This window comes from Balearica regulorum, chromosome 17 (genome assembly GCF_011004875.1).
Source record: "Balearica regulorum gibbericeps isolate bBalReg1 chromosome 17, bBalReg1.pri, whole genome shotgun sequence".
Taxonomy (NCBI): domain Eukaryota; kingdom Metazoa; phylum Chordata; class Aves; order Gruiformes; family Gruidae; genus Balearica; species Balearica regulorum.
In genome coordinates, this window is record NC_046200.1 from 9,720,953 (window position 1) to 9,748,834 (window position 27,882).

At 38.6% G+C, this 27,882-nt stretch overlaps 1 protein-coding gene across 3 annotated transcripts in view; it reads right to left on the reverse strand.

Moving 5' to 3' along the window:
* The window catches only part of LOC104643123 (septin-2), a 38,151-nt gene extending 13,952 nt beyond the window's left edge, over positions 1-24,199 (reverse strand). Inside the window, exons 1-11 of one of the 3 annotated variants that reach the window (XM_075769555.1) lie at positions 24,052-24,199; positions 18,704-18,755; positions 17,491-17,590; positions 15,893-15,979; positions 15,149-15,272; positions 10,407-10,541; positions 9,828-9,945; positions 5,172-5,273; positions 4,202-4,347; positions 3,075-3,158; positions 2,074-2,131 (exon numbers count right to left, since the gene is read on the reverse strand). In XM_075769555.1, the coding sequence (XP_075625670.1) occupies positions 2,074-2,131; positions 3,075-3,158; positions 4,202-4,347; positions 5,172-5,273; positions 9,828-9,945; positions 10,407-10,541; positions 15,149-15,272; positions 15,893-15,979; positions 17,491-17,590; positions 18,704-18,730 (981 nt within the window). In that variant the 5' untranslated portion in view covers positions 18,731-18,755; positions 24,052-24,199. Of the gene's footprint in view, positions 1-2,073; positions 2,132-3,074; positions 3,159-4,201; positions 4,348-5,171; positions 5,274-9,827; positions 9,946-10,406; positions 10,542-15,148; positions 15,273-15,892; positions 15,980-17,490; positions 17,591-18,703; positions 18,756-23,943 lie in introns of all 3 variants that reach the window. The other 2 variants (XM_075769554.1, XM_075769556.1) reach the window with 2 other exon arrangements.
* Between the last annotated feature and the right edge of the window lie 3,683 nt (positions 24,200-27,882).

Sequence of the window (27,882 nt, forward strand, 5' to 3'; positions counted from 1 at the left end):
CCTGGCATTAGCCCAAGCATTCATTCCTTCCAAGGTTATATAAACCTCGCAAAACTGTAAATAGAACTCCAAGCACCGTTACTGATGGGAATGCAAAACAGGAGGGGAAATGGGTATTTGTTTTCTCTGCAAAGGCCATGGAATGCAAGCCCATTTCCTCTGTGCCTCTTTCCTCCCAAGATTTTTCCCAGTCTGAACCTTAGGTATGATATGAGATGAAGGGATTTCATAACGGCTTATCTACAGAAGATTCAGCAAAGCCTCTTGATCTCTTTGGGACAATAGAACGCAGAAGTTAAAAATCTATTTGTTTTTTCAAGTTCTAACCTAATCTTCTGCAACTTCAGCAGCAGCTATTCAGAGATGATTACTCCCAGAGGAAGCTTCCAGAAACTGTCCTCCAAGAAATTCAGTATTTCATCCCTTACCCATACTATATATATAAAAAAATTACATATGTATTTATATATAAAATACTACATATACATTCACAGAAGAGTGATCAGAATAGACCAATATATAACAACGTGCCTGTTATATCAACAATTTCTAGGGGAAACGGTTACAGTAGGATTTTTTCAGACTTAGGTAGTTCTACAAGGATAACCCAGTTTCTACTTAACTACCAGACATGTACAATTTATACAGTTCAAAAACAGGAGAAACAGTTATGACTTAAATTCTCTAAGTCTACTGCCTGAATCTTGGAAGCATTAAAAAAAAAAAAAAAAAAAAAACACCACAAAACATTTCCAAACAACACTCCTGACATTTTCAAAGCATGTAGTATTCCTGGCTATCAACTGATGGTCTACTGTTGTTCTGCACACACATCAGTAAATGGGAAGCAGTTGATCTGTGTACAGAATTCTTGCAGAAGTTCCATTCGCATAAGTGCATGGCCATCAAGTGTGCTTATGTTGCTGAAATGAAGCTATACAGTGACAAACACGCAGCTCATTTAATCTCCAATAAACTGGAGATTAAATCATATTATTAACTAGTAGTTATGGTGATAATCAGTTTTCCTTTTAGGAAAATTTTTTGCTATTTATGTCAATATGCCAGGGTTAGCCAATAGCTAACCAGGGTTAGTTATTTTTAAATATGGATGCTATAAAGGAAAAAGGAAATGCACAGACTGAAGTAACTGTATTACAAAAATTTCCATGTACGGGAGTCTGAATCTTTCACCTCGAACACATAAAACTGCTTGAAGTTTTTTATGTCTTATTCCAAATCACTGCATATATGCATTGATCTTTTAAATCATGCCTTCCTCCATTTATGGACTTGGATTCAGCTGAATTGGATAATAGAAGGATCAACAGAAAAAACACCATCTTCCAATTGGCAGCAAGTCTTAAGTTTTCACAATGCAAGCAGTCATAAGCATTGGCAGCGTACTACTTGAATTTAAATACTAGGCTAAAAATCTCTGAATCTTTAGAACTTTAGCATAAAAATGTTAAGTCGAAAAGCCCAGTAATAACCAAATCATGGTAAGAAATGACAGATCAAAAACATCACATCCATAAGTTGACTGGTACAACAGAAATACTATGAATTTTGCAGCAAGTCAAGATTACGATGCAAAAACATGCACATTAATTATATTATGGGATTTTTAAGACTCAACAACCTTTTTCTACTTCATAGCCGCAAGACGTAAGAAGAAATTTACAGGTGACATGCTTGTAGTAAGCCATGCACATCTGAAATGATGTTAGACTACCCCAACATACTAAGTTTAAAGCAGCATATGTAGTTGACAAACATATATTGATTTCAATACCTAAAAAATAGCAACTATCCTTATGGAAAATTAGCATACAACCTGGAAGTGATAAATATCCTGCCTACAACCAGGAGTCCACATCCCACCTACCATCCACAGTATGCAAGTGGCTATCAAAAAAATACTTCGTACAGGCAACTTGTATGTTCAGATTAGGTCTGTCATTTTTCACAACTCAAATCTTACACTCCATAGGCAGTAGTTGATGTAGAATACTGAAATTGGAACATAACGTGCTATATTAAAGAACAATAGTTTTAGAAGCTCCCTCTTACCTCAGCCTCTTTCTGCTGGAGGATTCTATCCTTGTCTACCACTTCTTCTTCAACAGGCCTATTAAACAAAAGAATGCATTGATGGTATAAGACACAGAAGTAAAAATCTCCAAGAACAGATTCAAAGCTCATATTTCAGCTAATATAACACAGAAAAAAGTCTGCAGTCTGCACAGGGGAAATTGGGACTTTCTTAAACCCATGCTTCCCTTCTGTAAAATGCCATTTTTACCTCATAGACTCCTGCTATTCACACTCTGTTTCTTAAAATTAGATTTTGTGGTATAAAAATCAACCATTAAAGCAGCTATGTAGGCTATTTCCTTCCTTCTTTAAGATCAAAATGCTTTGCTGAATACTTAAAGAACAAGTAAAGTGGAGACAAGAATAAGCTGCTATCAAAAAAGATGCAGCACAGGTAGATGCAGATTTTTTGCATTAATTTGCCAAGGACAGAAATTTTACCCAGAAAAGAAAGAAAAGAAAAAAAAAAAGAGAGATGCAGCACAAAAACTCACATTACCAAAAAAAAATTGTTCGGTCTACATTTCTCTCTCTAGCTCTATATGAAGGAGCAAGAGAACAGCCACCATGGCAGTCCTGCAATAACTGGAGAAGGAACATCCTGCCTAATCAGATAGGCTGGGACCTATTTAAAAACATGCCCACTATAGTTTATTTTTTCCAACTAGACATCATTAAATAAAAACCTATGTTGCTTGCAGCCGACTAGTTGCAATGTGCATAAAGTAATAAAAGCACAGAGAAAAGGGAATGGATACAAAACCAAGAACAGCTGTTTGTATGCATGGCACTTCACTACATATTACTCTTCTTCAGGAAGAGCATTTCACACAAATTTCAGTAACTCCATAGATTGAAATCTCCTGAGAAACAATTAGTTACAGGTGGGATTAGTTAGGAGGAAGAGAAGTCCAATGTCACAGTGGAAAAACAAGAGATTCATGGGCAGCAGAGCCCAAAGGCACACATGTACTTACTTGCCAGTTCGTTTCAGCCTCTCCGAACGGAAGTTCTCATAGTGTAAATCTTGGGTTACCTCCTGCAGGTCCTGCATGTGTGTTCTAGAACAAGCAAATGGCTACTGAACACTTTGTCCTTCTTGTCAAATGGATGGAAAACACCCTTTTATCTTCTATTTTTGTTTTATATAAAGGATGTATTTACTGGAAGAATAATCCTTACAGACCAAGCCTGCCATAAAGCTAGCCAGAACATCACTTTCATGTTTATTGGTCTTTAATTCATACTTAAGTGCCCTCCCACCAATATTCTTCAAAGACCCAAAGTATGCTGTCCTCCTCTTGTTCGCTATTTACTTTATAGGAGTTGTTTATACCAGTCTTTGCAGTGGTATAAAGAACCTTGCAAAGGCAGTTATTCAGAAAGATACTTTAATTCCTAAAGTATTTTTTTTACTCAAGCAGTATTAAGTATAATTTGTAACTGAGAACTAGGTGGAGCTCCTTGGCTCACATAACAGCTGACATTGCCTAACAATTTTCAATCATCAAAAAAAAAGGAAAAATGCTTGCTGCCAATGACCAGCAGAGGGCAATCCCTGCCCAGGAGAGACCAAAATTGGAAATACACAACTGAATTTAATTTCCAACAATAGCAAGATGTCATTAAAAAAAATAAATCACTTAAAACCATCTACACAAGCAGAATATCAGCTGAATTCATAAAGGGGCGGGGTATTGTATATAACATAGGATTTCCTATACTGCCAAGAAAACTGAGCTCTGCCATTAGAATACTCTTCACACTTTAATTAATCACTGAGTAATATTTTAAAAGCCTCTCTGCCCCACCCACTGCCCTATAAGAAAACTTCAGTTTATACATAAAGCCATCAACTCAGTTCACATAAGGCATAAAAACCATCATATATATCTGACAATGTAAAATATAGAATATATTTTCTGAAGTCAGATCAGAGAATTAACAGCAGCAAAATCTGCTTGGGGAAGTGGACACAATGAAAAGTCACTCTACACTGCCATCAGAGCTAGTTTTGAATTAAGGAATTCACGTTCTTGCAAGTCTTTAGTCATAGTATCAGTTACGTCACGACAGGAGATGGGATAATTTTACCATTACTCACACCAGCATTGTGCGCAGCTTAAGGAAATCATTGTGCTCTGGATTTTCAACTTCGACAACTCCCCAGGGATACAGACGGCCTCTGATTTTTTTCCCTTTCACCTCAATAAGTTGATTGGATCCAATAACAGCAAAGGGAATGCTAGCCTAGTTGAGACAGAGAAAGCAAGTTACTGTTTTGATTTTTGACTCTTTACTTTTCTGTGTTTTGTTTTTCTTTGAAAGAAAGCACAAAGACTTTTAAGTAACAGACAGGAGAGGGGGAAAAGAAATGCTGACAAATGCACTCTACTAAAATCTTTCCACATCAGAAACCCAACAAATCCTATCCTAGTCAATGCAGCCTTTTATTATTAACACCTGTAGTTTTGTTAAGATCAGTTTGTCTTAACAGAGGCACAAAAGGAAATGACGCATTGCTTTAGGAACACTTGACTGTTGTTGAAGTACAGTTTGGGCATAATGTGTCATCTGACATAAGATCATACATGGAAAACAGCCAACAGAAACATACTTCAGATACAGATTAAAGTAGCTAGAGAGAGAATTTCAGATACATTCTTCAGGCACCTTTGCAAGTACCACAGCACAAATTTGACAGGAAATTACTTCAGTAAAACCTTTATTATCTGCTCTAACAAGAGGAAAGCTGTTAATTAGTATAGTAACGATAACACACATTCTCTCTTTGCTTGCATGTTAAAAGGTTGAGTCAGAAAACAGACTGCAAATTACAGTTCTTAGTGAAGAGTTGCTTACATTTAAAAGAGAAAAGAAAAGAAAGTCACAACACACTACATTTGGAATTGTGATGAAGCAGAGACTGGGGAAAAAAAAGGATTATAATTCAGAGTCAACATCCAAAGAAAACTTTAATTTTCAACACATTATAAAGGAATAAAGTACCTTTAAACATACTGTAGGCTTGAAGAACTACTGCAGCAAAATAATAAATCAGGAGTGAAACTTGCCTTTAAAACTCTGGTTTGTTCTTTAAACTCCTCATCTTCATCAGAATCTGCATCAGGGAGCTGATAAATCCTAATGCCATGTTCAGAAATCTCATCCAGAACCTGAAGTTTACAAAAAAAAGGAAGAATAATAAATTCTTATTTCACTGAGGAGGTATTAGGTTAAAAATATATATAATTGATAGTCTGTTGCATCTAGAAAACTCAGAGTGTTTTGCTGCTTTAAGTACTTTGACAATGCTTAAAAAAATTATTAGCAGAAATTGCCATTACTTATGCTTTGAGTTTACGTACTACCAAACTAGTTTATGTCCTACAAGACTATCTTACATGGCATTAATTTCATTCTACCCATAAAAAAAAAATCTCCACCATTTTACTTCTTCATTCAACAGACTGGAAACAACAGTTCAAGGTGTAAAAGCACTCAGCAAACAACCTACCTGTTTTGAGATGTAAGAAAGAAATATTAAGTGGGAAATCAATTGCATCCTTAAAATGAAGAAAAGAAACCTATACTAGACCTGGTTGGATCTTAAAGATTTTAGTTTACTATTGCAAAAAAAGTACCTTAAAAATAATGCTGAGATTTGCTAACTACAGAAGTTCTCTTTTTAACAGCTTAGTAACAGGCATTTTAAAACGCCAAAACATTTGCCAAGATTACCTCTTGATTAAGCTGTTTGTAATCTATTGGTGATACAATTTGCAAAATCAGATACAGCTAAACACAAATAGCAGCTCACCTGTCTGTCCACTCAGGGACAAACAAGCTCACTAACTAAATGCATTTTGTGACATTCCTAATGTATGTTTCTTTGCATATGACCTTAACTAGCTTATTTTTGTACAGTGATACAGAGATAAAGATTTAAAATAAACATATCAAGATGCTATGAAGATCTTCAGACAACGATCTGTAGCTGTACTTGGGGAACAAACATCAGAATTAGAACACTATTTGCTATGAAAGTTAGTTGCATAACTAATAAAATATTTGTAATACAATGTGCTCTTGCAGGGCACTTTTTGAAGACTAACAAATATGCACTTGACTCAACATCCAAAGTGCCAAATAACATAGGCTTAAAGATTTTTTAAAAAGCACGAAAGATAAATGCATTTTTAGAAAACATAGCAAGTATATCATTAAAAAACCCAGAAGATTTACATGGAGCACAATACAGAAGCAGACAAAACCAAAGTGAAGTTCATATGAAAAAATAAGTAAAAGCAATGAATTTGTAGAAGGGATTCATTAGTTACAGCATCAAAACCACGCAGCTCACGTCAAAGTATATTTTTGTGTATTTAATATGTACAAAAAAATAAGACAGTGCCTATTGTCTCTTGAATCAAAAAGATAAAAGCTTATTATCCATTTAAACTGGTGCAAGTTATTCAAAATCCACTAAGAGAAAAGCCATCCATAACCAGTTTTCTTTACGGTCACTTATGTCTCAGATTAACATGTATTGCTGTATACATTCTTTTCCTAATGAAATCACTGCAGGGGGGTAAGCAGCTAGCATAATTCCAGGCCTCTGGCCTGGTGGTACAAGTCAATCCTCTCTTCAAAACTGAAGAGAATGCTTCTATTGCCATACTACTAAAAATATTTAAGTCAGAAATCCCATCAAATGCACTGACAAGATTTTCTTTCACTAAAGAAAGTGTGGTGGTATGAGGAGACCATGAAGAATGCTGAGATTACAGAGTAACTCCTCCAAGGGATCTTGGATGTCTCTGCAGAAAAAGGTTAACCATGCAAACTTCCCAGATTATTATCCCCTAACGAATAGCAACTGTAACTCCACTACCAGCACCTGAACCAAGCAGTAGCACTACGGCCATAGCGAACTCTTACAGTAGACAAAGTTTGGGAAAAAACACGTGGAAGGTTTTGAGGTAATCATAAAAACACTCAGAAAGCCTACGTAAGGACTTGTGCTGTCATTACTACATATATAACTGGACATTAACTTGATAATACAAACACAATCAAACTTCAAATGGACATAGTGGTCCTAATGAGCCTTCTCAGAGGATCAAGGAACCAAACAATACTATGTCGTGATGGCAACCAACAGCTACAGTATAAATAAGACTTGTCCAACCTGAGCTTGATTATTAAACAGCTGTTTAAAATAAAACAATCCTTCACACCATTAGAAGTGGAATGACCAAGTATAAGCCACAGTTATTCCCATGACAATATTTTCCTGCCAGGTATATAAACATCCCCCGCACTCACACACACGCGCACACACTGAATAAAATATGAGCCCCCACCAACGCAGACCGCAATATTTTTAAAAGAAAAAAAAGACATTTGGAAAAAGCGTTGCAATGGAAAGTTATATTTACACAATCACATTTAATTCAATGCATGTTGTTATTGTTTTGCAAAATGGAAGATAACTAAATTGTCACCAAATGACAATAAAAGATGCACAGCTGGGATAGGTGGAGCAGTGCTGCACTGCGATGCCTTTAAGTAGCTGCATAAAACAAGAAAGGACATTTAACCTGGCTGAGATCTTAAAGATAAAATGCAAGTGAAACAATAACGGGAAAGCCAACAACAAGGGGTGCTAGAATAATATATTACAGCTGTTAAACCTAGTGCTTTCCTGAAAGGAAAAAGAATTGCAATAAAAACAAACTGTATTTTATGGTCCTAACAATGAAACAGCATTTTGCTTCTTCAAATCTGAATTTTATTGGCCTCAGAGGATTCTGTGTTCCTAAAGATTAGCCTTCCCATGGGAAATTTAAAAAAAAAGTTAAAATATTAGTTCCCCTCTCATGAAGTCATTCTTTTAAGCAGGTTTCCTTAGCAGCCTTGCATGGCACAGCTTGTGAAACTGCCTTGCATTTCTTCCCACTCAAGAGTTTTAAAAAATAACTTTGAATTCCAGAAAGACCAAACAGGAATTACTCCAAGCTGGGTTTCCTTTGCAAGCACCACAAACTGATCTTGCTGCTTAGTCCAAAGCAGCAAAACAAAAACATTTTACTTTAGATTGATGGCCAAATGGCAGAAACATCTAAAAAAAACTAAGACTTCAAGCTGCGTCAGCAAAGCAGGATTTTGATTCTTATTCTTGATTAGAGATTCTGTTAGCCAAGATGCTTTGAGTTAGAACAATATACAGTAGCTAGATTTTCAAAGCTTTGGAACCACATTATACATTTGACTTAGTATAAACTCAGTTTGTAGAGTGACCTTTGCCAACAGTACAAAAATAATGAAGATTTGTTTACCTGTTTCCTAACCACTCCCTCAGGCTACAGAATAAGTGCCATTCATCTCATTATATTTAGCCAATGCATACATGTGGTGTCCATCTATGTAAGCCAAGACTGTTTTAAAGACTAGCTAGTTAAAAGTAATTTTGCTCATACTAGAAAGAACTAGACACAGATCAGCACCAAATATGACCAAGACAGGTTGCCTTTAAATTGATCTGTTCATCACAGGATATGTAACCTGCGCTTCACCTCCAGCCTCCACAATAAACATACATCATAAACCCTCAATCTAACATCACTTACAGCATTGTACTGAAAATAAGCAATTCAAAATTCACATTGGGAAACACGTTTGCTTGTGCTACTGCCACATTTCAGCTAAAATCCAGTGTTAACAATACACAGAAGCAAACGTCAAACAGCACGTGCACTGTGCTATGCTTGACGCTAAGAGAGGCCACCAAGCAGCAGATAAAAGGAATGCAGAAGAAAGAGTTCCAACATGATTACAGCAAGTATTAAAACCTGGTAAGAGTATGTTCCTCGTCATTTCACCTAAGAACTGCTTTTCTGAAAGATGACTGTAGCTAAAACCTATTTTCTATCGGTTTATGTATTTGAACTGACAAAGCAGAACATTCAGATTCCCAATGAATTATACAGTCAAATAATTAACGTTCGCTTAAACACCTGCTACAAATTTTTCAACATCATGCAGCAAATGCTGCATCAAAAAATAAGTACATATGAAAACTGAGCCTGAAGTACATGGCTCAAAGATCAGATATAGTTTCTTTATAAAAAGTAGCAGCTCCACAAACAATATATATATTTTTAATATATATATTAGCCTATCTGCCCCGCCTCTGTATTAGTGTTTTAGTTTGTATCATGGGTTTTAGTTTGTATCCTGGATGCACTTATTAAGCAAGTTTCCAATTACCCCAACTAAACATTTTGCTACAAACCACACAGCAGTTAGAGTACGCAAACCAAGTTTCTTTTGGATGAAACTAAACCTAAAGATACACTCTCAGGACATACCTAATGCACTCCCATCACTAATAGGCAATCCACTGGACTAAATGAGAGCTGGTCTGAAACATCTACACTACATGTATTTCAGGATGATCTGAGCCCTCCTTACAAACCGTTTTCCTCAAAACCTGCTCTATTGGGATGCACTGCTTGCTAAGATAGATGAAGCCAAGAATGGCCAAATTCTCAGCAAGTGTAACCGGTAGAGCACATCAGACTTCAGCAAAGATTTCCCACCTCACACTTCCTGAAGATTAGGTCCTTGGCCAATATCATTCACCCCTCTTCAGTTTGAATTTACTTTATATTTGGCTTTAATATTTTACGGGTGGCATTGTTCTCAGGATCAAGTGTTAGACCTACTCTTCTCTTCAGCCTTTCTCTCTCCTTCAGCGTCAGTGTGTCAGCCTTGGCAATCACAGGAACAATGTTGACTTTTCCATGAAGAGCCTTCATGAATTCTACATCTAATGGTTTCAGCCTGCCAAAAGTGGGGGGGGAGGGGGAGAAGAGAGGAAAAAATGTGTGCGTTTTTATTTGGGTTGGTTTTTTAACAGACCAAATGTATTAATTTTTTTTTCAAGTATCTACATAAATAGCATCTCCAGAATAAATTGTCAGATCACTTGCTTATCAGCTTGGTTGCGTAAAAGCTGAATTGCGATTAAAGTTGTCACTATAAATCGGATATTATAAGCTCTTACGTTTCTGGGTGATAAACAACATAATACTGACTGTTTCAAAACAATATTAAATGCCAAAAAGAGGACAAAGCAGTGGAGAGCATTAATCCCCAAAGACCATTTTAATTGCACTGGCTAACCGACAATGTAGGAAGCAACTCAATTAACATTAAAGTTAAGTTTTCAGTTCAAGTAATGAACAGACTTATGAACACAATATAACACCCTAAAATACAAGAGCTCAAGAGCTTTTTCTTACCCATGCCCAAAGGGAGAGATGAAGTAAAAACAGCAATGGACTCTGTTGTCTATAATGTGGCGCCTGTTTAGACCGCTCTCATCATGAAGGTATCTTTCAAACTGGTTGTCAATGTACTGGATAATTGTTTTGAAGCTGTGGTATGGGGGGGATAGAAAGAGAGGCATCTTAGATCAGCTTTAAAATAATAAAAAGAAAAGAATCGTGAAAAGATAAGAACAGAAGGAGGAGAATCACACTTTTATTAAGAACATTTATGTTACAAAACATTCAACTTCCTAGCATTGTATCTACTACTGAGGAAAAGTACTTTGATAATGCAAAAAGATATTTTCATGGCAACCACCAAGTGCCTATTTATGCCTGAAGCTACTTTCAAGTGTTGCTCTGTCCACTGGGTAAAAAGTTCAAGTGCAAGCTCAGAAAAAAGCACTCAGTGCTGAGACAACACAGACAGGAACAGAAGAATGAGGATTTTTCTTCTTATTTTCTGGCGGTAGAGGGTGAGGATTTGTTTTTAAACCAGCTGACAAATGACATATCCTGGATATCCTCTTGATTTACAACCCTAACCTTAAAGCTAGGTTTCTATAGTTACCTATGAAAATTTTGGTATTCTAGTCTGTTTGAATTAAGTACAAATACATTTGCAAGTCATGCACTAAAGCATCACATGATTTATTAAGCTATTTTTGTTACCTTACAGAATCCTTTTCTGTTGGCAAAGTAATTCCTACTTAGTTCAAGGCAATTTAAAATATGTGCTGCAAAGTAGTAAAGGAACACAAAATTTGATCATATAGATTAATCAGATACAATGAGCAGTGACCAGAGAGAGAAAAGAAAACACAATGTGTTACTAAGAAGATTGTTTTAAGAGTTTCCAGAGCATGTAGACACCTGCAAAAAACATTTATATAAAAGGACACTTTATATTAAGTACTGCAGGGGAAGGGAAATGAACACACTGATGAAGATAAGATTAGGCAGATGATTGTGTGTCATGAACATATCTTAAACTACTTGGGGAAAAACTGAGCAGAAAGCTTAACTTGAAAAATAGTATTTCTGTGGTTGAGAAAGTGCAAATTTGACTGGAGAAATTTAAGGAGGAAACAGACAAGAGAACACAAACAAAGAATTAGTAATCTGGAAAATGAACAGAGTGATGGCAAATACTGTGACAGCCAGTGAAGTTTAACCCTGGGCTGTGTGGCTGTAATGAAGATAATGAAAGAATGATGGAAAAGATCCTGGAGGGAATTTGACTTTCCAAAGTTGAGCAAGCTGTTGGATCAAGGAGGAATAAATTCATCATGGAGCAGGTATACATACATTTATCTCTTTGGAAGATTTGCACTGTTCTAAGTCATACTACAGAAGACGACACAGCAAAATGTGGAATTTATCGGGTTTTGACCTTAGTGCTGCTTAGGTCTTTAAGAACTAGCATCTTAATACCTAAATGCATCAAAAAGGGACAACATGGTTTATGTTCCTGTTGATCTCGGATACTTTCTCCTCTTAGCTGGTGAAAGGTAACAAGACTGAAGACGTACAAATATTGAGACAGAAACCTAGCGCAAACAATGGGAAAGCAACTATCACACATTTCTCTGGCAATGTAATTAGTTTACGTGCAGCTTTCTAGCTCTAACCTTCCCTATAAATATGGTGTTAGTGTCCTGTACCTCCTGACTTCCGGGAAACACCTGGCTTATACCACTGCACTATCATTACTTAGGAGATAGCACATCCTGTATTGTAACAGCAAACAACACAACAGTTGCATTGAAGCCCACTGGGGGAAAATGAACAATATTACCAAGCTGCCAAAAAATACATAATACAACTTAACATAAGCCAGTAAAAAAAGAAAGTTAGCAGCAGCCAGAAAGCAGTTATCAAAGAATGACCTGTGACATTGCAACCGAGATGAGAAAAGGTGTACGATCAGCAATATCTAATAAATTAATCTGTGAACTGTTTCTGTCAATCATCCTTTTGAGATCAGATTTGATCCCAAATCTGTGCATGAACAAATTTTTTTCTTGCCCTCCTTAGATTCTTTCTCTTCTGTCTGATGAAAGATGTTAGGTTAAGGACATACTTCTCTCACGATCCCAATGTCCTTATGCATGGAAGAGACAATCTACACTTCAAACCTCCCACCATAAAGAATTTTGCTATTCTCCAAACACACACCCAAACTGATGCCAAGAGCATTCCTAGGTGTAGTTTAATTCTAGAATACAGAACTCCAGCTAGCACTTATGCCTCACACAGAATCTAAAAAATTATCACTACGGTTAACTGTGGTTAGCATCCACCTTTTTTTACAGGCTGCTTTAAGTATAACAGCATTTGGAAAACAAAAAATAATCTACTATAGAGAATGTGTTGTGCTAAATCTATAACAACTCGTTTCCCAATCCAACACTGTTATTCTTCCAATCCAGGAGACCCCCTGGACGAACTCCGGAAACACAAAATCCTTACTAGCACTTCTTCTGTGATGAAAAAATACATAAAAATTGACCCCAGCTCCTATCCTGGGAGTTTGAAAGTCAAACTCTAAAATTAAGCCCTCTCACCAATCCAATGACAGAAACCAAAAGCCATTAGGAAACCTACTCAGGAGAAAGATATTTGAAACAGGATCAATGATTGCTGCCTCCTAGGGACATTGTGCCAGTTTGATTTACCTCTGTTCAAAAATAACCATAGTAAAATTAATCACCCTGAAAAGCAGGTAATCTGCACGAATTCCAGCTTTCAAAAAAAACCCAAAAAAACACCTTTCTAAAACTTGGATCAAGATCAGCACCATCTACCGGTTAACCACAATTGCAGTAAATGCTCCTGAACACAAGCATAAGTTCAAAAACACGAACCTGCTTCTTACTCTGAACTAACAAGGAAGGAAGGTAGTTGCACTGGGTTAGTCTTGACTGCAGTTTGAAACAAAGAGTCTATCCATCCAAGTCCCTATGACATCCTGTAAAGGCGAAGAGACTTTGTCAAAGTGACACTGATGGCTCAAAGTCTTTCCATGTGACATAAGTGGCACGAGAGAGACAATTTAAATTAACTGCAACATTTTATTTTATAGTATGAAAGTACTATTTGTTCCCATAATGTATTTTGATGTTTAAGATCTGTCACAGAAAACCAAGTATAAACCAGTAAATTGTTCTACTGGGTCTGAATCACCATGGAATGACTCTATTTAGTAAGTCTCCAAAAAGAAAGGGGAAAAATCTGAACACGTAGGTCACTAAGAAACATCTTAGCAGAATAAACAAAGGGCATTAGAACACAATCAACAGGAAGAGCTCTATGTAACACAATACACAGGCTGCAGAGCTCTTAGCTCCAGCGGAAGGAAGCTCTAGTCAACAGTGCACAAAATAAGCAAGACCATGCTGGAATCCAGAAAGATGCCTTAGTGTTACTCTAAGAGTTCATTTTTTTCCAACTTAAGAAAGTAGGCAAAGTGGGAGGAAAATAAAAATCCCACTACAGCTTTACTTTCAAACTTCCATTTAGCATATTATATAACTTCACTGCCTTCGCTTTTGCTGTGTTTTTACAGTACATCACAGAAAGAAAAACTATGTCTGATAATCACGTTCTTCAAAATCCTCCAGGTAACACAGCATTCCGTCAAGAAACGATTACAAAACATTCTATTAGCATTACAGAGGTTTATTTTATCAGCTATTTGCTTCTTTCCTGATTTTTAACTTATACTGAAGAGCCCAAATCAACCAGTATGAGTTTTATGCTCCCTTTCTCTGCACAGTGACACTTTGTTTGCCTTAGGATTACTACCACCACCACAAAAAAAGTGTCAACAAAAATTAATGGCTAAGCAAAATAAATATTGTTAGCATTTCTTAAAAGACAACCTTGTGGAAATTCAAAGTTTAGCTTCTACTTGCAATGGAATAATTCAGGCATCCTCGTAAGTACATTAATATATCTCATCTTTATTTGAAAGACATTATCACAAGACCAGTTTTTTTAAAGAAAAGTGCATGATGATGATGATTTGGAAGTGACATTTATGAACAAACTGTTACAGACTGCCCAATTCCTTCATAGCTATTTTACCATTTTCTTTCTTCATGATCTTTACATACGTAATTACATATGTTGTACAGTGTATCCGCAGACAATTATTTCAGTCATTAAAGATTATCAGCGATATTTACACAGGAGCCAAATAGTAAGTCCATGATTAAAAAAATGCAGTTCTAACCAAATTTCTAGTAGTACATATAAAGGACAAGGAATTTATAGTACTGTCTTAAAAACAAGTAAACTGGATGGGCCAGAGGCACAGAAAGTAAAAAGACAAACAAAAAATTTCCCTTTGCCAGAATCCTGCCCTATCAGAGCAGCTACAGAGACAGAAAGTTGACAGCAGTTGTCACAGAGAACCTTACTGGAGGAAAGTCCATTAATTTTGAGGAAGAATCATAGATAGCCTAGAGAACACCCAGAATGTAGAAGCACTTTGAAAATTAGGCTTAACTGCAAGGACTCAGAAAAGACCTTGAATTTAAGATAAGACTCCATTAATATTAAGAATAATGAACCTATTGCATCCTTTTAGTACATCAAAGTTATCCAAAGATCATCAGCTGAATCACTTAAGTTCAGAGAGACAAGCACACTACAGTAGTGTTTGCGTAAGATACAAACTCTATCAAGCAAAGCAGTATTTACACACGTACCAGTCCTGGCTGTTAATGGCATCTCCATATCCTGGTGTGTCAACTACTGTTAAACGCAGTTTCACCCCTCGCTCCTCTATCTCTACTGTAGAAGCTTCGATTTGAACTGTTCTCTCTATTTTCTCTAAAATAAAAGAATATTTTGATTGTTATTATGCCTATCAAGTTGCTGCAGAAACCCCTGCAGGAGAGAGCAGAGGAGGAAATGCAGTCTGAAGTGTATTGTAACCTATATGACATAAAATATTTAAAAAAAAAACCACACTAGGTAGTCAAAATTTAACACCACATTTTTGTAAATAAACAAGAAGCAACGAACAAAAAAAGGGGGGATTTACTCATGAAAATATGCAAAAACAGAATTATAATACTCAGAAGCATGCAAAATTCTTGTCAAAAAGTATTTACAGCTCTAACCAGGATTGAAGGTATTACAGGCAAAAAACATTAGAGGAAATGGGAATTAAAGCAAAACCACATTTAGGTATATTGACACTTGTAGGGTTTTGGGTTGGTTTTTTTAAATAACAATTGATGAAGAAACAACAAAAGCTGAGTCTTTGAAAGGAAGTATAAATGAGAAAAATGACAGCTCAAAAAATTATAATTTGGAGGATTAAAATACATCTAGACAGTGTGAAGAAAGGGTCTCATGAGTGAAGTTATCAGCACGAAGCAATGTTAACTGAAAGAACATGAAATTTCATAGGGTACGGGTTGGAGGAACTGCAAAAACACATTTACCTGCAGCTCCAGGAATATAACGTTCTGGATAAAGATCAGTCAGGAACAGACTGTTAATTAAAGTGGATTTTCCCAAGCCAGACTCACCTACAAACAAAATAATTCAGGTTATTAAGCATATACACCTTTTATTCGAGACTTTTTAAAGCACCTCCTCTTTCCCCAAGCTCACATTACTGAGGAAGAATAATTTGTTCATCAGGATCCACCCTAGTTTTTGAGATAAAAACATCAAAGGTTCAGCTAAGCACTTCAAAAAACACAGGAAAAACAAGCCTCTGGTGCTTTTTTATAAATGTTACATGAAAATGCTAAGTTTAATAGATTTCATAATAAAAGCTGAAAGGTCATACAGCACTGACTACAGATCTAGAGATAGGTTACTTCAGGGAAATAAAACCTTCCCCCCCCCCCCCCCCCCTTTAAACTTATAAAACCAGGAGCTGTAACTCTCCTGCTGAAAATTTCTGAGAGCTTTAAGGTTTTCCTAAGCTAGAAATTGAACCTGGAACACTGCTAGGAAGGAGAACAAATAAAGCAATCCCAAACAGTCGAGCTTTGCACCCTTATAGCTAGGACACATACATCCTATGAAACATGAAGCAGAAAATCTTAAGAAAATTATTAAAAATTAACTTGAGAAGTTCCAGAATTCTAGAACTTCAGGTCATACAAATTCTGTCCTATGTCAGAGTAATAGTTAAACCTGTAAATGCAATTACTAAATCTGAATTTCAAAAAGGCACTTTTTTCCTAACCCAAGGAATCAAAGGAGTCAGTCAGCATTTAGAACAACTGGCTATGTCATTTTAGATGCTACTAGCCTAATGTTAGAGATGGAGATTTATCACCACAAACTACATGAAATAAAAATTCTACACTTATCACAAATTACCTATTTATTTTACAGACATTTTTGAACCCTCCGTCACCAAATAATCACAAAGGTTACTACAGAGCAGAGGGAGTAAGAAGGAAGTGTTATGCATCTCTCTTCATCTTCATTTTTCAGTAACATGTAATTCCAAGGTTAACTACTACAAAAAGGTGATAGTACTGTGGACTCCCTTTGCGCTTGTGTAACATTAAACTGATTCAATGCAAGTATAATTCAATGTCTCACTTAAAACAGCTTTGTGCCTCAAGGACTTTCCAGCAGACTCCTACAGGTGCTCGTTCACAGAACAGGCAAATCAAAAGTTTAGTTATAATAACAGGGTGAGTCAGTATAGAACAGCAGAAAACACAAGAATAGCATCACCACTCCAACAGCAAGACATTCACTGTGTGCGTTCATGCCTTTAGTTGGGGAAATGGGAGTCAAACAAAGATTAAGCAACTATCCCTACCATCTGATCATGAGTCAGGAACACAAGAATGTCCTCTTGGCTCAAAGTCATCATCTTTAATCACTACAAATACTCCCTCCCACCAAACATGACAAAATAGTAAGAGATTTAATTGGAGAGCATATAGAGGTTCAAAACTTTTTCTTCTGTATAACATCAATTGCTAAGTAGGAAGACATATACATCTGTGTGAGAGGGGTTTTTTTTGTTATTGTTTACCACTCAAAAATACTTAAACAAGCCACTTACCAACCACCATCAGTGTGAATTCAAAGCCCTTCTTCACAGATTTCCTATGAACCTGGTTGGGCAGATTAGCGAACCCCACATAGCCTGCTGAGTCAGAAAACTGACAAGAAAACAAAAGTTGAGTATAAATGAGATCCCCTTCCCCCTAAAAAGTTGAAACACAGTTCTGTTAATTCTATACAATAAAGTCCAGAGGTATATAAAGCACATGGAAACATAGAGAATGAAACAATTTTTCGCTGCTATAGCAAGGCAGACCTTGTAACAGGCTCATTTACCAAGCAGTCTGATATAAATAGAAATCTGCTAAGTACCTTGGGCTCTGCCATAAACAAAAGTCTCTCCTTGGATTAAATAAATAAATAAAACTGCAAGCTTGCAAGAACACTCTATTATCAATCTCAAGCTGTAAACATAGCTAAAAATCCCAAACATTTTAAGCTAGCAGTCAAAAGTTTGGTTTCTGCTGTTACTGTATTCTATAAAAATAAATAATGCATACACTCACATGTAGAAAAACAAGAACATTGTACAGTAATGAAGAGATTATAAAGATACATTCACACAGAGATCTCTCTTCTGCTTGTTAAGCTATCTTCACAATGTTCAACTTCTAACAAAAAAAGCAGGAAAAAGAAGTGTGCCTGAATAACTTATCAGAGAGATGTGGGCTATAAAAAGGTCAGTCTGCTTTATCATCTGTTATCAATTGACTGAAAACCTAATAGGAGCCTAAACAAGAACTGCAGCCACTTGATTTAGGGACCTATGAGCTAGCTGGAACCAAATGTTTTCTTCACAGCTGAGTTCATGATGAGAACAGTTTTTATACAATACTGTACTTCCAGTGGGGCGGGGGGGGATACAGGGGAAATCACTTAAAAGGCAATTAGTTATTTGTTACCAATCCTTTTAAAAGCCACCGAGATGGGCAAAAAACATTAGAAATGAAGGTTTGTCAAACGAAATTTCCTTAGGTAAAGGCATCGTTCTAAATGTGTAAGCAAACACTGAATGTCTGGCAAACATCCGAAAGCCTATTACTAGAATCACATGCAAGCTCTGTTTCTACTAAACAGTTCCTTTTAAGAAACGCATCTGAAGCAATAAGGTATTGTTTATTCACTATTTTACCACTTCAGTAAAGCCACAAGTATTTTCAGAAGTTGAACAGATTCTAAACAAAATTTTGGCTGTGCAGCCATGTCTTTACCTTTACTTTTTCACCTGATTGAGACATGTTTCGTCACTCCAAGTTTCAGACACTGGAAAATAAAATCCATAGTGCACGTTAGCTGTTTTAAAACAAAGATTTTTTAAAAACTCAAAATACTAAAATTCAGTATCCTTAAAGATCTTTCATCCATCCTGTCTTTAAAGAAGGAAAAATATGTTTTACAAATAGGTGAATGTAATCTAACTGTTGTCCAAAAAATTATATTTGAGAATTATGACCAGATACAAAAATTATCCCAAGAACAGGAGACCTATGGAATTTCCAGGTAAAGTTTATAACATTATTTTCAATCACTCCAAAGTACTATTGCTGAATGTGAGCACTACACTGAACACTGCAGAACCTCAGCACTTGGCTAACCCATGCTGGACATGAAAATTCACCCTGATCTGAATGAAGGACTACAAACAAGATTTGTTCTTTAGTTCCAGACACCCAGAACAGCTGGGCTTTGGCAAGCCCTTATCTTTTACTCAAGGATGTTAGTTGTGCTATAGATTAGTTATCACAGCAATAGCAAGGCCCTTTTATTTAGAGCAGCCACAGAGCACTGACAGGAAACGCAGAAGTGGCAGGAGCACTTCACAGCTTGGTTTGTTGACAACACAGCTCTTGGCCTGGGAAAGCAGGGAAGTGACCTACGCAGGCACCTGTGTGTTCAGATAGAAATGCTTTCCTGTTGGGTAGCAGGACTCATTCTAGCAGGATACAGTCCAGTTTCTGACACCAGCAGTTTGACAGTCAAATCCTAGCAGAGAAATACTAAGCTTTGGACTAGAGGAAAACTCGATGTTAGCATAATTGCAACTTGGAGTTGTAAAGAAAACATGTCTTCAGCTTAAATGGCATTTCATTTGCCCTGAAGCAGGTATTTCAAATCCTGGCAGCTGTGTAGACACCAGCCACCCGGTCAGCAAGGAAAGAGTTTTTTTCTCCTCCAACTACTCTTCCCCCATATCTAGTTCATTTGCTTGCTAGTGACGGCCTGATACATCCATTGCGTGGAAAACAGGGAGGTCCTGATCCTAATCATCTTATAACTGCCTCTAATTGGGTATACCTCAAATCAGCCTGGGAAGCTTCCCTTAAGAATGGTTTTGAAAAAACAGAGCTTTTTTCTTTGACCAATACGCAAGGGCTCATTCTGGCCTGCAGCCAGTCAGTGTTACAGATCCCTAAAGACAGTCACAGCCTCACTGACCATGTAACTCACTGCTCTGTCCACATCTTGCTTCTATGTTTGGAAACCTCTGTTGTCACCTTTGTCTATAAATTCAGTAACATAATTCAAGAGTTTAGAAAAGTTCATAAACAGTCACTGTCTGAGGGCTGATGTAGACAGACCTTTGAGCCCATTTCTCATAGTAATGCCACATGAGAAGCCACCCACAGCAGCTGCCCATAGTTACAGGCAAGAAAGCTGCCTATAGTTAAAGGTGAGAAGGGGGAACAATTCAGATTTAAATATGTATGGCAAATTGTCTAATTACTCTGCTTTAAACTGAAGGTATAGTCACATTCATTGTAACATTACTCAAGCTACTTGATTAAAAAGCAAAGAGTCAAAACTGTCAACTGATTATGACACATCTGGCTTCAAAATTAGCCTGTCATCTCATAAAAAACTAAATTTACAATAAATCATTCCACAAACATGACTTACAAAGCCTGTTTCCTACTGAGCAAATCACATTCACCTTGTGTCTTACTCTGACCAAAAAGTTGCTGTAGCCAAAGCTGCAGGACAGCTGCCCTGATCACACCAAGACTGCAGCACACGCTTAAATGCCTGTGTACAACAAGCATCCTGTTAGTTACTTCCCATTGTATTTTGCTAGAATAGAAATATGCTAACTAAAAGTTAGCTGGGAAAAAAACCAAACAAACAAAACCCACCCTGCTCTTCCACAACACCTAAATAAAGCACTGAGGTTCAAATGAATCCTCCGTTATTCAGCTTCAATGCATTTTGCAATTCATAATGCTGCCCTCATGAGGTTTCCTAGAAAATTATTCAACCAGCCAACTTCCCCAGATGAGCATGAGCCATCTTCCTGAAGCTTTACTGTATCATTACCAATCAAAACCTTGGAATTAGCAAAATACCGTATGTTACATCTTCTTACGGCACCCAATAACCACAGAGCTTACAGCACTGCTTACAAGTGATAACTTGTCAATGGACCAGACTACGCTACGCATCAATGACTGCTGAAATCCTGAAGTCTGTCTGCATATAACTGTGCAAACAGTAAAATAATGTGAAGTTGAGTGTCTGACTAATACTCTGGATAGTGCCGCATCTGGAAACTGTAATGTTTCCTTTTTCATCAGGTTTCCATAATAAAATTTAAAAAAAAAAACACCAACCAAAAAAACAACTAAGGCAAAACAGAACATGCCATATCTGTTCCATTTTCATTAGATTTTCAAAGGACTATTTCAATCATTATGAGATGAGCAAAGCAGCACATGCAAAATATTCCAAAGAGAAAGGAAGAGATAAGATACTATTGCATTAACTTGCAAAAAGCGGTGCAGCTTTATTTGCAAATAATTGTGGGCCCCATTTAGCAGGTCTAGCAGAAAAAAAGGGACACTATGCTGCAGTATAGGAATGTTCAAATCAGTTTTTGAACCTCAGATAGCGTAACAAAGTTTCATTTTGGATCCCAACAAATTCCTATCCTAAACAAGGGAGCAGATCACCACTAAATTCAGTTATGGTTGCCTCCTCTACAAATACAGAGGCCGGGAACATGCCACCCTACTGCTTTCTGCTAAGAAAAGTATTCCAGTGGGAGAAAGAGAGAGGGGAAGGAAAATGGGTCATTTCCTTTGTTCCTGTCAGGATGCAAGAAGTAAACTGTTAGGAACAGGCAGGCTGGGAGCTTCTTAATAGGAACTAGCACAAAGAAAACACTATGAAAAATGTACAAAGAGTGTTTCCATATAAGGATATTAAACAACATTTTAAAATAATCACTTCAAAGTGACTTTAACAACCATCTCTACAAGCAGAAGAGCCCTCCTGATTAATCAAGTGAGGTCTCTTTCTTTCCATCTGAGATTATATAACTCTGATACTTTTTAAAAAGTTTTTAATAACTTAAGTCTTTAGTGCCTTCTGTGCTTCCTTAAGTAGGTTTCCAAGTGCTGGAAATGGTCTGAACAACACCGGCATTCTGTGTTGTGTCATTTTCAGACTTAAAGCAAACAGAGAAACACCAAGAGTATCTCAGTATAATACCAATATTTGTGGTTTCTCATAAGAACAGCTACAAAAGCCTACAAAGAAATGTCAGAGTCAAGTAGTGAGACACATAAATAATTTTTAAAAAAGTTCAGAACATCTCCAAATGTCTTGCATACAGAGAAGCAAGGAAGTTATGTGAAAATTAAAAATTTCCTCACTAAATTCCAAACTGGATATAGAGGTAGTATTCAAGTACAAAGCAGTTAACGTAAGCTACCAAAAAAAAAAAAGTTACCAAAGTTGTATGAATCACCCAACTCTATCAAACAACAGCAGGTCAAGCAGAGCCTGTTCCCTGTGTCATGCTTTGTTCATAGCTAGTCCTCACCTCTCGTTGGAAACCCCCTCCCAGAAGCTCCCAGGGAGAAGCGTTACTCCCTCCATATCAACAATCCCAGGCAATTCCATTTTCCTCATTAGAAACAGATGTTATCAGTTGAATGAATCCTCTCTTACACATTAACAATTGAATAAATTTCTGCATTACTCTTATTCGGGAAGATGACTGTATCACTTCCAACAAACATAGAATTTAACAGTAAATGCAACAATAAGAAACCCAGTTGTGGCACCTGCAGGAAGACCAAGCTGAGTGTACGCCACTGCTTTGTCTTTGAATTAGTATGCGGTGTTCGCAAGTTTTACAGACTTAGTTTTGATAATGTATTTGAACCAATGACACACAATATAGATTATTATTGGAAATGCCTTGCTGTTCATCAAAACTAGTCACATTTCTTGTGTCCTTAAAAATTCTGTTATACTTTGGTGACTTGACAGCACACATATGCACAGCAAAGGGAGACAAGAACTAAGCAAGTAAGAAAGAAGAATCACATATGAGCACTGTTCTTAAAAGGAAAAGGTCTAAAAAAAAAAAGCATGAATCTAGAGCTCTAATCCTAAATATTTTATTTAAAGTTTCATTTCAATGTTAACATATTACTCTAGACAGCTTTCTTACAGTTATTTCAGCTAATACAGTCACTGAAAGCAGAAAGGCAGCAGTGATACCATTCATATTAACAATGAGTCTTAGCAATTATGTACTTCCTACCCAAGCAGCTTTTAAGAGTATTTTCCCAAAGTTACCGTATCAGAGAAAAATACTGTAAAACAGACTTGCAAACGTGAAAAGCAGGGGCTTTCTTTACATTAAAAAGCAAAGCATATTCGCCATGATCAGTCACCAGGAAACAGGCAGCTCTGCCTCACACCCACAAAGCTTAACTATAATTGTGTACATACTGGCAACGCATAGCAAACAGTGCTAAGGTAGTATTTTAAATCCCACGATTCCACACAGTCTCTAACCTGCATGTAAATAATAATTTAAGACCTAAAAAAAAAAAAAAAAAGTAAAGCAATTATTCTGTCTGTTGCCAAGTCAGGTATGCATCGTTCTGTGCAGCGGTGGGCTCTGCGTTGCTCCCGCAGCACCCCCCGGTTCCTAGCAGCTGCCCACGCTTCGTGTTGCAATTTTAAAAACATCTGAGGAATGCCCACTGGAGACAGAACCTTCCCGCTCCTCTGGCTACGCTATGCCGGGCAGACCCCAGCAGCACAGAGGCCTGGTCCCCATCTCAAGAGCAAGGCGTGCTCGGGTGCCCAAACGGGGGCGCGAAACGGCCCAAGACCCGGCGGGGGGGGGGGGAGGTTTCGTGGGTTCTGCCCCAATACGCTTCTCCCCTCCTCACGCATCAGCTTCAGAAACCGCGCCCCGGGCAGAGGAGGGAGGCCGGAGCCAGGCCGCTGGGCCCGTGCACGGAGCACACCCCGCCACCGCCGCGGGCGAGTTCCGGGACCGGGCCGAGCCCGTACCGCCGCCCCGCTGGCGGCTGCAGGCAGAGCCGAGCCCGGCCCAGCCGCGAAACGCGGGCACCGGCCAGGCGGAGCGGTGTGCGGGGCGGAGGCGCCCGCCCGCCCGCCGGAAGACGCAGCCCGGCCCCCCGGTGCTTACCTGAGCCCGCGGCCGCTTCCGCCGGTGCCCTGGCTGCCAGGCCGCGATCCGCCACCTCCCCCGCGGAGCCCTCCCGCATCCCACACGCCACCGCGGCCGAGCGCCTACCTGCCTTCCGCACGACTCTATGGTCTAGGCCGCTTCCCAGGCTAGCAAAGAGGGGCGGCTCTGGGACGAACGAGAGGAGGGATAGAGCGTCGCCCGCTCCGCCCGTCCGCTTGCCTGAGTGGCAGCGGGGGGAGCCGGCCCGTGCCGCGCGGGCGGGCCGTGAGGCGTTGCCATGGCGACCTTCCCCCGCCCTAGGGGCCGCCGTCCCGGTCGCGATGGCGGGATCCCGGTCGCGATGGCGGGACGCGGTGTGGGAGCCGTGACGACACGCACAGGGCCGCCGGGAGGGGGAACGGCTCGGCGGTGGGCGCTTTTCTGCCGGGCCGTCCCGTAGCGGGGTTCCTAACAAGCGAGCGCGGTCCCGGTGGGACGGGCTTGAAACCCCCCGTGCGGGGATGGGCGGGCGCCCGCCCTCCCTCCCCAGGGATCCCGGCCGCGCTCGCCGGCCCCTCGTTCCCTGAGGAGGGAGCGGTGCCGCCGCGCTGCAGCCTGCCGATGTCCCCGGGCATTCTGCACCCAGCACCCGGAGCCCGTCTCCTGCTTTGGCCCTGAGTGCCCTGCTCCAAAATACGGAGCATCTCCTGATCCTGCTGACTTCCCAAAGGGAAAAAACGTGGGAAAAGGTTCGGCCGACAGAGCCACCCCTCATGGAGGTCACTGCGCTCCGACTACACTACGCGGTAGCCAGTGCTACGCTGGTAAGACTTAGAAATGACACATCCCGTCCCGCCAGCAGCACACTTGGGTATCTGTCCGAACAGTCACGGCCTGGAGCTCCGCACACGAGTTAACCTTCCAGAACGAAACACAGTCGGAGCCCATTCTGCATAAAGTATCCCTTTCTCAAATTTTTTGATTCTTATTTCCTCCCCAAATACTGCTGACCTTTCAGGTTGCCTCCACCTACAGCAGGTTTTACGAATAGTCCTCAGGGTGGAAAAGCTTTTGGTATGATAGGTGTAATAGCCAGGGAGAAATCTAGCTTAAACTTTGGGCTGTTTGACTGTAATGGAGTATGTAATATCAACCTGTTTGGTTTCCAGCTGCTCATCCACACAGGAAGCAAATTTCTCTCCCAAACATTGTGCAAAAAGAGCAATGTACTCATTTGATCTACACTATTGCTATTTTCTCTTTCATCACGGCGTTCCCTCTGGTTAAGTGAGAGCCGGTTTGCCTTGGTCAGTGTCATTGCTGAAGGGGTGAGTAGGATTCTCAACGGTGAGTTCTCTGAGGTATCAGGGACTCCAGCAGACACAAACCTAGACTGTAAATGATACCTGCAGTCAGATTACAGAACCAGATCACTTTCTCATGGTGAAAGTGTTACATAGCTCAAACACTCCATACAAGGCTGACACGATTAAAACAGATTATCGGCAGAAGTTCAGGGAAGGCTTTTTCCAACCTTCCTGCTGCAAGGACTGGGTTCAGGAAATTTCCCAGTAATCCATCCAAACATTTTGCAGAGGGCAGTTTGTATGTGCATTCTAACAGCAAATCTTTTGACATACAATCTTGAATACCAAAAAGCACATTTCTATTTTGTCTGCATTTTCATCTATTAAGCAAACAGGGTTGCAGCTCACAACAGGAAAATGTGGAAGTGAAAACAAATGCTGCTGAAGGCAGGCTGGCATTACTCACTAACTTACATTATCAACCGAGCATTGATGTGATCTGAGTAAGAACAAGATAAAAGCCAATGAAAGCGTAACCGAGTTCCATTTCCTAGGACAAAGTATAATGTTCTAACACAGATTACTATTGTACACTACCTTCTTGGAGGATTTGAAAGATGGCATCCAGTCTTCTGGAGAAATTAAAGTCTTATTTTAAATTATTCCTTGGATACCCATATGGGTGTTTTGTACTATCACCAAAGTTTTGTACTGACACCAAAGGCGTTTTGTACTATCACAACAGTGGCAATTCTTCTTTCTTTCACTAATTTAGAACACTGTGATGCGCACAATATTTACACACATTATCCACTATTACAAATAACTATTTAGCACTTGAAGAAATTACAAGAGATTAGTAGGGATAATGCCAAACTACAGACTTGCATCAACACAGAGTCTCATGGAAGTTGGTGCCTTCCCATGACTGTCACGCCTTTCCTTTGGCAGGATTTAGTGCAACAGGTGAAACATCCTCCAGAAATTTCAAATGCCTCCTTATTGAGGCATACCAATAATTTTCCTAAGTCATGGGCGAATCAGATGGCTGACCAACTGTTACACAAAGTGTTCAGGGAAGTCACAATCCTTCAAAAACAGTCCCATTATGGCAGAAAGTAACATAAGGAAGGGCACTTCGGGTAAGAGCAAAGGTCAGTTCTAGCCAGTGCCCTGCCTCTGCAGTGCCCAGTAGCAGATGCTTAGGAACAGATAAAAGCGGGACCGTGTCTGTATATCCTCCCAGCTTCCGGCACTCTGGAGCTCAGCAGCTTCCTGAGCCAGAAGTTTTATCTTGATAGTTTTCTCTTCCATGAATTTTTCTCGTTGCTTTTTGAACCCATCTTGACTTTTGGCATTAAAAGCATCCCGTGACAATGAGTTTTACAGTATGTTATGCACTTGGTGCAAATGTACTTCTGTTACTTTTGAAACCTGTTATGAGACTTGTTATGAAACTGCAGTTTGCAGGATCAGCAGGCAGCAGAACTATTTGGTGCATGTAACTGAGAAATGCTGCATTGCAGAAACCTACGGAGAACGCACGCATGGCCACAAAAGACATACTGCATATTTATTATTTCTTACATTGGTATTAGCAGTGCAAGTAGTTGAAATTGTTGTATTGAAGAACACTCTTCCTCTTAAATGGTTAAATACTCCAGAAATGTTAATGCAGTGAATTGCAGTCTGATGACTGTGAATCACTAATTCCCATAATTATTATTTCTGAAAGAATTTTGTTTTATTCTTCCCATGGAAGCTCAAATGCCTTTTATAAAAGTTCCAAGACATCTAGGTTTACATTCTCAAAAGCACAATTAGAGTCCTTCCTTGAATTCAAATCTTAACTTTGTATGGAGTCACGTCTTAGCAAGTTAGAAATACCTCATCCATTCAGCAAAAGACATTATGTATTTTTTGTTCTGCTCCTTAACAGAGAAAATGGTATGATACTGATTATAATAAAATAAATACCACCATACAACTGAAAAACTTAATTCAGTTTTGATAGATAAAACAACCCTGTGTTCCTTGGCTTATTTCTATTAAATTAAAACAAAATAGAATATATGCTGCTTAGATAAAATAAAACTGTCTTTTTTTCAGTTATGAGATCCCTTTAAACTTGATTTTCTTTCAACTGCATCTGTTCCTCACATAGCTGAATATTTGGAATTTGAGCCTAAAATTATATGTGATTGCTGTAATGGCTATGCTATAAAAGCATATTCATGGATATTGGCTCACTACTATAAGACACTGAGCATCTTAAGCTCTCCCAATCTTCCTTGGAGATAAAATTACTCAAGTCCTGATTAAACAACTTATTCTTAAGAATATTCATAAATCCTTTTCATTTCCATAAGATTTAAGTTTGTGTTTGATTGAGAAAGCATAACACAAATAGTATGCTTTGCTAAATTATAGTACATGGCTCCAGGACCAAAACTTTTAGAAATAAATACATAAGAGCTGCACACTGTGGGTGACATCCTCTTTTAAAGGATCATCAGAGAAAAAAGTACTTTAACCATTACTAGTGTGAGTGTTGGATATTGTAATTTAGATATTTCCTGGGCTAATTTTTAGTATTTTGGTGTGGTGATAGAAATTTAAGGGCGAACTTCCTATTCTCTGTTAGTATTTG